This window comes from Mandrillus leucophaeus, unplaced genomic scaffold (assembly GCF_000951045.1).
Source record: "Mandrillus leucophaeus isolate KB7577 unplaced genomic scaffold, Mleu.le_1.0 Scaffold41, whole genome shotgun sequence".
Taxonomy (NCBI): Eukaryota; Metazoa; Chordata; class Mammalia; order Primates; family Cercopithecidae; genus Mandrillus; species Mandrillus leucophaeus.
In genome coordinates, this window is record NW_012104365.1 from 1,638,270 (window position 1) to 1,649,126 (window position 10,857).

A 10,857-nucleotide genomic window follows, 5' to 3' on the forward strand; every position below is an offset into this window, starting at 1 on the left:
CTGGGTTCACGCCATTCTCCTGCCTCAGCCTCCCGAGTAGCTGGGACTACAGGCACCTGCCACCACACCCGGCTAATTTTTTTGTATTTTTAGTAGAGATGGGGTTTCACCTTGTTAGCCAGGATGGTCTTGATCTCCTAACCTTGTGATCCGTCCGCCTCGGCCTCCCAAAGTGCTGGGATTACAGGCGTGAGCCACTGCACCCCGCCTTGTGAAGATTTTCTCCTGCTCTGTGGATTGTCTGTTTACTCTGCTGACTATTCCTTTTGCAGTGCAAAAGCTCTTTAGTTTAATTAGGTCCCGGCTATTTATCTTTGTTTTTATTGCATTTGTTTTTTGGTTCTTAGTCATGAAATCCTTGCCTAAGCCAACATCTAGAATAAGCAAAGAAAGTTTACCTTTTATTTTATCTGTTTACTACTTTAAACAAGGTAATGTGATAAAAAGGTCATGTTAAGGTAATTAGGGTTAATGTATCACAGATTGTGTTTTAAAACTTGCTTATTGCAACCTTAAGTATTGGTATAATAGAATCTCAAATTGTCTTTTTCAGAATTCTAATGCAAAGACTCCCAGGTTGCCACAGAGATCCCTGCCCACAGGGAGGCTCTTTCCCATCTCTCCTCCCTCCCACTTTAATTCCAAACTCAAAAAGGCAGATTAATCTAAGCTTAAAAGAGGTTTTAGTAGAAATAATTTGCAAACCCCAGAGCCCTGGGATATTGTTGGAATAACGATTTTTAGTGCTTTGGAAAGTAAAAGTTGTTTTTTTCTTTTCTTTCATTCTTCCTCATCCCTTCCCCTTAATAAAGTTATCATTCTTACAGTCATTTTCTAGTTTTTTTGTTTGTTTGTTTCAAGAGGATGGGGGTTATAGAAAAGAGTCACTAACATATCCTCCTATAGAAAGAGATGATTGGGCCTTCTACTTGGAAACTAGAACAAACAAGGAAACAAAGAAATAAATAATTCTACCTTCCAATAGGTGCTGGTTTCACTTCCCCTGGCTGAGCTGTTGTTCCTGAGGTCAGACCCCAGCCAGTCTTTTGTGTACGTGCAGGACCATGGTGGCTTCAGTTCCTACCCCACCCTTCCTAGGAACTCTACTTGTGGCAAACGGATGTTCCAGCTTACAAGTCCACCCTCCCCACTCTGATAAATGCAAGAAAAGCTGAGAAGGGAGGAGCAAGTTGGGATGAAAGTGTCTGGGCCAAAGTGACCTGGAAACCACTGGAGAAGAAGCTGCTGACTGAGAAGGAGGTGTGTGGCTCTGGTGGGATCCCCAGCTTGGAGGACTGGTTAGCAGCTGCACGTTCTGAGTCTGTCTTGGGTATTCCCATATGGCCATGAGATCCGGGAGTCACCCCTCGCTGCTGCTGCTTCTAGCACTGCTGCTGTGGCTGCTGCAGGTAAGCTGGTGAGCTGAGCCTGGAGCCTAGTGCTCAGGTGCAGGGAACTGAAAGCAAAGTGCAAGCTGGCCCTGCCCCTTCTAGAAGGGAGGTGAGAGGGACTGAGTGTGACCTGCTGGGACCCAGGGCTGGCTGTCTTGAGAACGGTTTAGGTAGCAGGGGCTCTGGATTTATATAAAGGGAAGTTAAGGGTCCTAGGCTGTTTGGGGCAACAGTGGGAGCAGGAGAAGGGACTTGTTTAAAACTAATTTATATAGCTCACACTATTTTTAGTGAGATTATTTACATCAACACACACAAGTTCTTTCTTTGTTTCTTTCTCCTTTTGTTGACACAGGGTCTGGCTTCATCATCCAGGCTGGAGTGCGGTGGCATGACCAAGGCTCACTGCAGCCTTAACCTCCCAGGCTCAGGTGGTCCTTCCACCTCAGCCTCACGAGTAGCTGGGACTACAGTCACTCACCACCATGCCTGGCTAATTTCTGTATTTTTTATAGAGATGGATTTTCACCATGTTGCCTAGGCTAGTCTCGAACTCCTAAGCTCAAATGATTCATTCGCCTTGGCCTTCCAAAGTGCTGGGATTATAGGCATGAGCCACCTCACCCACTCAACACACAATTTTTTTTTTTTTTTGAGACAGAGTCTCATCATCCAGGCTACAGTGCGTGGTGACATCTCAGTGCACTGCAACCTCTTCCTGCCAGGTTCAAGCAATCCTCCTTGCTCAGCCTCCCAAGTAGCTGGGACTACGGGCGCATGCCACCGTGCCCAGCTAGTTTTTGTATTTTTATTAGAGACAGGGTTTCACCATGTTGACCAGGCTGGTCTTAAACTCCTGACCTCAGGTGATCTGCCCACCTCAGCCTCCCAAAGTGCTAGGATGACAGGAGTGAGACACTGTGCTCTGCCAATTTTTATAATGATACTTCTGTTCACACTTTACATAAGATTGCGGAAATCTCAGTTGTCTGGATCCAAGGCAATTTGAGCAAACCCACGGGGATGGGAGGGCTAAATCCACTGCCCCCAGTTGCCACTGTTTAAATGGGAATACAAGCTACTGGAGTCAGGATTCGAAACCTATGGGCTTGCTCTGTTTGTACTTAGAGTGGACATGTGCTTGCTGGTTAGGATCTGCTTCGTTGGCTTTCTGCAGCTAGGGAGAGGGAATCATTTCTTCCTTTGAATATCAGCCGAGGGCGGGAAGCAGCACAGTGGTTGGTAACTGTGAGCTCCGGACTGGGCTGCTTGGCGTCCTGACCTAGGCTCCTTCCCAGCCAGCTGGGGACCTGGGCCAGCTTAACTTTGGTCCTTACCTTGGATCAAGTTGAACTCACCTATGGAGCTTCAAGGGATCTCAGTGCCTGGGTTTTGCCCCCGAAGGTTCAGGTTGAGCTGATCTGGGAGTGTGCTGGGTGTCAGGATTTTTAACATAACCTTGTTAAGTCTATTTCTCTTCACCTGAAAACAGAGCTAATAATTGAATTTATCTGAGCCAGTGGTTGTGACAATGAATGAGGAAATGCGTAAAAGCCCTTGGTACTGCGAAAGTTGTCAGAATTAAAATGGAGTTCCTTATATTAAAACACACACACACACACAGGCACAAAGCCTGATATATAGACACAAAGAAGGTTATGCAAAGGGGGTTCTCACATTTGTAGGCTTGATAACTAAAACTATCACAAAAACTGCACAAATAACAACTTTGCACAAAGGCCATTAAAACCTTACACAAAAAACACTTTTTTGAAGAAATCTTCCCAGCAACTTTTTGTGCAAACTCAGACCAGTGTCACCCTTGCTATTGATCTTTGTAGCCAATGACAATTATTTCAAAACAATGATATAATCCTTTTTATTTTTCCCTTTGAAAACCTTTATCTTCCTTTACTGCCCTGACTCTGCACATCGTTTACCATGACACACGTATTCCCATGGCAATGTCCTTTCCCAGATAAACGTCATCTTCTCTTAGAGAATCTCTCTCTACTATTAGGTTCACAGTTCAGTAAGGGCCCAGTCAATGTGCTCTTATGTCTGTGTCTTTCTGTTTTTCTCATCACAGTGAAAATGGTTGGCTATATTCACGGAGAGCTCATGCTAAAACTATTTACTGGATACCTGCTTTGGGCCAGGCACTGGGAATACACCAATAAACAAAATAGGGGGAAAACCCTGTCTGAAAGTGGATAACTTGTTTGATACCAGTTGCTTGAGGTTTGGAGAATTTTCTTGGTCACATTTTGCCATGTCAAGAGCTAAGAGTTTCCTTAGTCAGACAGCACATTAATTTGATCTCCAATACTTTGTAGAAGTCCTTTTTAATAGCCCATGTTTGCATGGATTTGAATATAGTCCAAATCAAATCCTGCCCCATCCTTCCCTCGCTCCTGCTCCTACCCACAATGAGTCTCATCAGGAAACAGACCTGAATTCTCTTCCCTCTGGCATATGAGTGCAGCGCCAAAGCAAATGAATTGACTTCTGAGGGTGTGTCGGGTGGGGGGCAGTGTGATGGGACTGTGGATTGTACTTCAGTTACTGATGACAGCGGCTTTATGTGGATTCCCGGGAATCAAGGCAGATGAAGAGAACATGATTCAATAGATATAAGAAGTTTTTAGCAATCCAAATGCTGGACCTTTAACTCGCAAAGAGTTTTACACCTGGCAGGTGCTCAATAACTGTCCAATTGGCTATAAGTAACATTCCATTCCATTCCTTTACATCCCCGCCCCCCGAATTGGCTTATTGCCATCTGTGACATCTATAAGAGATACCTACGTCCCCCTGTTCAGCTCTCCGTATTTACAAGCTGATACCATTTCTGCTGGAGCGCTATTGTGTCCACGGTAGTTTTCCTCTGAAATCCCCACACCCTTTCTTTGTCATTTGGACATGAAGCCAAATCACCAAGTCAGGATTCTGTTCTGCTGGCTTATGTCTTTGTTCCAGGTTCAGTGACAAGTAATGGCAAGCCAAGGAAGAGTAGTTTATTCCCCTTTCGTCATTTCCAGGCCTGAGAGCTCATATGTCCTCACCTTTGGGCTGTGGCAGGCTTCAAAGACCAGAGAGGAAGGAAGTTTTAAGAGAATGAAACTGTACAGTGAGAAAAGCCACTTACGATTTTTTGTTGGTGGTGGTGGTGGCGTTGTTACCAATCTGGGAAATTCTGAATTGAGTTACCTTTTAATAAATGGTTAGCATTTATGCTTTTACTGAATTATTCTTTCGGCCCTTCATTTAAGGCCAACAGAGTGAGGGGTTGCAGAAGGTGAGGATAGTGTGGTCAGAGGTGAAGCTGAGAGGGTCAGAAGGGGACAGAGCAGGTTGGATTCTGTCCTAAGAGAAGTAAAAACCCTGGGGGAAAAGGGGTGTGAGATCTGTACTTTTAAAGATCACTCAAGCCTCTGTGCAGAGAATGTGTTAGGAACGTATATTAGTGTCCTCAGTGGCTTAAAATAGGATAAATGTACTCTTTTGCCGTTCTAGAGGCCAGAAGTCTGAAATCAAGGTGTCAGCAGGGCCAAACTCTGTCCGAAACTGGGAGGACACTCCCTGGCCTCTCCCCAGCTTCTGGTGGGTTGCTGGCAATCCCAGCTATTTCTTGGCTTGCAGCTACTTCACTCTAGTCTCTACCCCTGTCATGACATGGCATCCTCTTTTTGTGTCTGTGTTTTCCTATCAAGACACTGCTCACTAGATTAGGGTCCACTCTAACCCAGTGTGACTTCATCTTAACTGTAATTCAGTTAAGAATTACATCTGCAAATAGCCTGTTTCCAAATAAGGTCCCGTTCACAGGTACTGAGGATTAGGTCTTCAATATATGCTTTTAGGGACACAATTCAACCCACCACAGAAGGATGGAATGAACAGGAGAGACCAATCCTGTGGGTTCTCAAGGTGGTGGAAACTTTAGCTGTTTGGGGTGGAGACAGAGAAGAGCTGGCCTTAGGAAGTGAACTTGACAGAACTTGGAGGTGGGGATGAAAGAAGCAGAGGCATCAAGGATGACCTTTGGAATGAGTAGGTAAGTGTCTTTTGTGGTTAGAGAGCCCCTAAGATGGGCAGGTCTGTGAGAACACAAGTATGCTATCAGTCTGGAACATGTAGGATTTGAGTTGCTTGTGGGAGATGCCAGTGGAAATGTTGCCTAGAGACTTGAATAGGAAAAAGAGGAGATAGTTACGTAGCCTTTGCCATCCTGAGCACTTTGCATGTGAGTGTTGTATGTTAAAAGGAATAATAATAGCACCTTCATGATTGGGCTGTTGTGAGGATCAAATACATACATTCACTTATACATTTACATATGTAGGGGCTGTGCATGTGTGTGCACAGATGAGGAAATGCAGACTCCAGAGGATAAATTACCTGCCCAAAACCACATAGCTGGTGAGGGGTAGATAGGACTTTTTTGTGGGGGGAGGGTCTCGCTCTGCCACCCAGGCTGGAGTGCAGTGGCATGATCTCCACTCACTGCAACCGCCACCTCCTGGACTCATGCGATCCCTTCCACCTCAGCCTCCCGAGTAGCTGGAACTATATCACGGGCCACCATGCCCGGCTAATTTTTATATATTTTGTAGAGACAGGGTTTTGCCATGTTGCCCATAGAACAGGATTTAAACTCAGGTCTTCTAAACTTACAAATCCACATGCTTAACCAATACTTTATACTATCTGCATTGGCCTCTAGTCACATATGGCAATTTAAGTTAATTAAAATTAAGCAAAATTTAAAATTCAGTTCTACACTAGCACTAGCCACATTTTAGGGGCCCAATTAGCTACATGTGGCTAGGGTCTACCACACTGGCCAGTACAGCAGGGACATTCTCATATTCACAGAGATTTTCCCAGGACTGCTCTGCTCTAGAGCCCAGAATAGAGATATTGGGTACGGATTAAAAGAATCTCTAGAGGAATCTCTCATAGGAAATTCTGTGATTTCTAGGATCCAAATTCTCCCTGAATGAAAGCTTAAGAGGCTTTTCTCCTTGTCCAAAAACAAACAAACAAAAAAGAGACTTTCCTAACTGTCCGATTTCATTCTTTTAAAACCTCTCTCCTCTCTGGTCTTTCAAGCCTGCCCCAGCCCCACGCTGAGGACTCATCGGCTGTCAGGACTGGAAATGACCAAAGAGGGAAGAAAAACTCCTTTCCTATGGCTTCTCATTACTTGTCACTGAATCTGGGACAAAGACATAAACCTGCAGAACAGAGTCCTGGATCCAGATTCTGCTGATTTTTAGGACCCGAATTCTGCTTAAATAAAAGCTTGCATTTAAAAATGAAATATTTCCAAGCATTTTGGGAAAGAATGATTTCTATCTAGACCTCTTAGCTGTTTAGTATCCTGTATAGTTACAGATTACATCTTCATTCATTCAGAGAATTTTCTCCCAAAAGATGCCATGGCTGCTCAGCCAGGCCAGCCTGAATGATGTTGGTTACATGCCCCAGGTCCAGAGCCATCTGTCAAATCACGTGCAGGGTGGACCATGCAATCGTATGTCTTCCTGGCCCCCTCTGATAACGTGGTTTGGTGGACATGGTAGCTGAGGGAACAAGCAACTAGAAAGAACTGCCCCCCACCCCACCCCAGGCCCACCGCACCGCATTCTAGCAAGCATTATGCAAATCTTTGGAAAGATTTTCTCTGCGGACAGACTGCCTAAAATTGGCACGGATGAGAAATATAATAAGAGCACTTATAAAATCATTACAGAAAATATAACAATTTCCATCTTCCTGCATCACCCAGATGAGAGATCTCAAGTTAATTTCTAAGGCTTGCATAAAGAGAGGAGAAATGAAACACACACAACGATGTGAAATTTAAGGCATCTCTGGCAAAGTATAAGCATCCACCATTTCAAACCTCTTTTTGAACACTTCAGCCAGCTCTTACATGACTGTCAACTGTGCCGTTTATGTGTTATCATAATAAAATGAATTTACAGAACTTCAGTGTTGAAAGAGCACTTAAAGACACCTTGTCTCATACCCTCAATTTACAGAAAGGGAAACTGAGGCCCAGAGGGAACAAGAAACCTCAATATATTCCTTGTTAATAACCTTGGCCACCTGGAAATACACCTGTTTCAGAAACAGAATTAATTTCTTTTTTTTTTTTTTTTGAGACGGAGTCTCGCTCTGTCGCCGAGACTGGAGTGCGGTGGCTGGATCTTGGCTCACTGCAAGTTCCGCCTCCCGGGTTCACGCCATTCTCCTGCCTCAGCCTCCCGAGTAGCTGGGACTACAGACGCTCGCCACCTCGCCCGGCTATTTTTTTGTATTTTTTACTAGAGACGGGGTTTCACCGGGTTAGCCAGGATGGTCTTGATCTCCTGACCTCGTGATCCGCCCGTCTCGGCCTCCCAAAGTGCTGGGATTACAGGCTTGAGCCACCGCGCCCGGCCTAATTTCTTTATCTTTTACAAAAACTACAATTTTCTCCATTTAAAAATTATACACCTGCGTAGGCCCTTAATTTAAAACTGCTGACATTAATCAAGAAGCATTCATTGTCTAAAAAATTCAGTTTGAGATTTCAGAACTCAAAGAGTTTAAACATTCTTTCCCTTCAGGTAAATACATAGAAATATAACCTGGCCAGGAAACAAATATTATCACTAGCCCTGATGCTAACAATACAGCCCAATAACATCACCCGCCCACCACCCACCATGGCCTCTTGTATTGTAATGTGAATAAGGATAAATAAGGATAGATTCTGACGAGGACAAGGCAACCAGGGTGGAAGCTCTGTCCCTGGTGATTTAGGTATCAGTCCTAGAGATTTAGCTTATGTGGGTTATACTTCCTGATACCATGGTAGATATTAAAACAGGGAAATTTTAAACATATTTCTCAATTCATTGGACATAACCATAATAAACCCATTCTATGGTAATAAAAATAGCACATATTTTGGAAAATATCCATATTTTTCCATAAATTCCATTTAGTGGAAAAAGTGGCACTATCTATCTATTTTTGCAAATATTTTGAATGTCCAGCTTTAAAGAAGACAGCAGAAGTCTCCTCTCTGCTTCTGCATTCAGTCTGTTGTGAATTTGTTTGGTTGGAGTATATGAAGAAATTCTGGCCTCATGCAGATATTTGAAAACGGAGGAATATTTTAATATCCTGGAACAGAAAATTGTGAATATTTTTCTTTGATATTGCACCAAAACTCAATACACTGTAATGTCTTAACAGTTATTTACTGTGTAGAATCTGAAACCATATCAATGAATTTTCCCTACTCTGTTCCATTAAAATCCACTGGTCTCTCTTGCACTCTGGATGACTCTTTTACCTGTGTGTGATTTTAGAACATGATGTGTTGATCATTAGGAAGCTATTGGCTATTGAGTTATGCAGATATTTCCTATGTGGACATATTTCAGCCTATAAAATTAAAAAAAATTGCTATTATAATAAAAATCTTTAATATTAGGAAGCTTTCATGCTCATATTGGCAGACACAAGTTTTCTAAAATTCTGATTTTTGCTTGAAAGCTTACATTTGTCAGTGGGAGCAGATACTGTACGTTGATTGATTTTCTTGAAGTGAAAGCCTCACTTTGCTCATGATCAAGGAACCATGTATCAAGTACCCTGGCATGAATCATCAGTTTATTGGTTGTTCTTTCAAGTAAAATGGTGTTCCACTAAAAAAAAAAAAAAAGGTGGCCTGTTCAGCTGGAAACTCAAGCAATCACGCAAGTACTTTTCTTTGAGATAAACCTTCTGCCTTGATGTGCAGCAGCAGTGCTTTGTACATACTTCCCATCCACTCACAATGAGTATTTAAAAGATGTGCACTCAAGTGTTGCAATTTAAAACAATTTATTTATTTATTTATTTATTTATTTATTATTTTCTTTGAGATGGAGTCTCGCTCTGTCACCCAGGCTGGAGTGCAGTGGCACGATCTGGGCTCACTGCAAACTCTGCCTACCAGATTCAGGCCATTCTCCTGCCTCAGCCTCCCGAGTAGCTGGAACTACAGGCGCCCGCCACCATGCCCGGCTAATTTTTTGCATTTTTTAGTAGAGATTGGGTTTCACCGTGTTAGCCAGGATGGTCTTGATCTCCTGATCTCATGATCCGCCCGCTCGGCCTCCCAAGGTGCTGGGATTACAGGCGTGAGCCACCGCGCCAGGCCTAGAACAATTAATATTGTTTTTACTGCTTCATCAGTTCTCAAGCAATTATAGTAATTGAGTAAATTACTGGGAGTTTGGTACCACTGCCTTCATTTGTGTTGAGGCATCAGCAATTTTACCCACCAATGTTATTGTTTTGCACCATCAGTGCAAATGTCAGTCAGCGAAATAGGCAAACAATGCCTTAGTGTTCTTAGGAAAGCGTTTGGCCTTGTGGACTCTCTTACAGGGCTGTGGAAACCATACTTTGAAAATTGCTGCTACAGAGAAACTTTTCACATATACATGCATGTTTATTACCATAGCATTTTTGATAATGAACTGGAACCAACCTAAATGACCATCACTAGGAGAATAGATAAATAGATTATTGCCTATTCATATGGTGAAATGCTCTACAGCAATGAAAATGAATGAACTAGAACTGTAGATGTTAACACACATATCCTCCCCCAAAATGAAAAATCAATGATAAGTAAAAAAACAAAATAAGTTATGGGATGATGCTTACTGTGAACCATTATTTAAAAGTCCAATCTAAAACCATAAAAATTACACACTGTTATGAATATATAGCTATATCTATGCACACAGATATATAGTGAAGGTTTAAAAACATGCATTGAAATGCTAAATATAATTTAGGATGAGAGTTACTTCTGAGGAAAAAGTGAGATGAGGGAGGGGTACACAGGAAGTTTCCATTTTATCTGTAACAATTTACATCTCAACACTTCGAAGCAAATAGGGTAAAAGTATTAAGGTTTAATAGAACTAGGTGTTGGGCGTCATTATGCCATTCTCTATTTCTTTCTGTATGCTTAAAGCATTTTGCTATCAAATTTTCTTTTAAATAGGAAGACTGTATAACAAGAAAAGGTTTTATTAAAAACGTTTCATTTTTTTAAAGACAGACTTTCCCTTTTTATATTAATTGGCAAGAATCTTAGTGCTAAATTGAATACCCAATCTTAGTTCATGAAATTGTCTTTTTTGATAACTTTTTGTTTTGGTATAAAACTTGTAAGATTTAAGGAAAATACAAAGAATTCCAAAATACCCTGTGTGAAAATTCACCAGTTGTTTATACTTTTTGCCCCATTCGCTTTATTCTAGTCATCCTGCTTGCACACTGTCTCTCTCCCTCCCCACTCTCACACTTTCGTTTGCTGCTGGTTCTAACCATACATTGCAGGGCCTTTCCCCATCCTACATCCCTCCTTCCCTCCTTCCCTCCTTCCCTCCTTCCCTCCTTCCTT

General features: G+C 42.5%; 1 protein-coding gene across 1 annotated transcript in view; it reads left to right on the top strand.

Moving 5' to 3' along the window:
* Window positions 1-1,035: 1,035 nt before the first annotated feature.
* CDH26 (cadherin 26) overlaps window positions 1,036-10,857 on the top strand; it is a 53,372-nt gene continuing 43,550 nt past the window's right edge. The window contains exon 1 of the mRNA XM_011992416.1: window positions 1,036-1,417. Within this exon, the coding sequence (XP_011847806.1) occupies window positions 1,341-1,417 (77 nt within the window). The 5' untranslated portion in view covers window positions 1,036-1,340. The remainder of the gene's footprint in view (window positions 1,418-10,857) is intronic.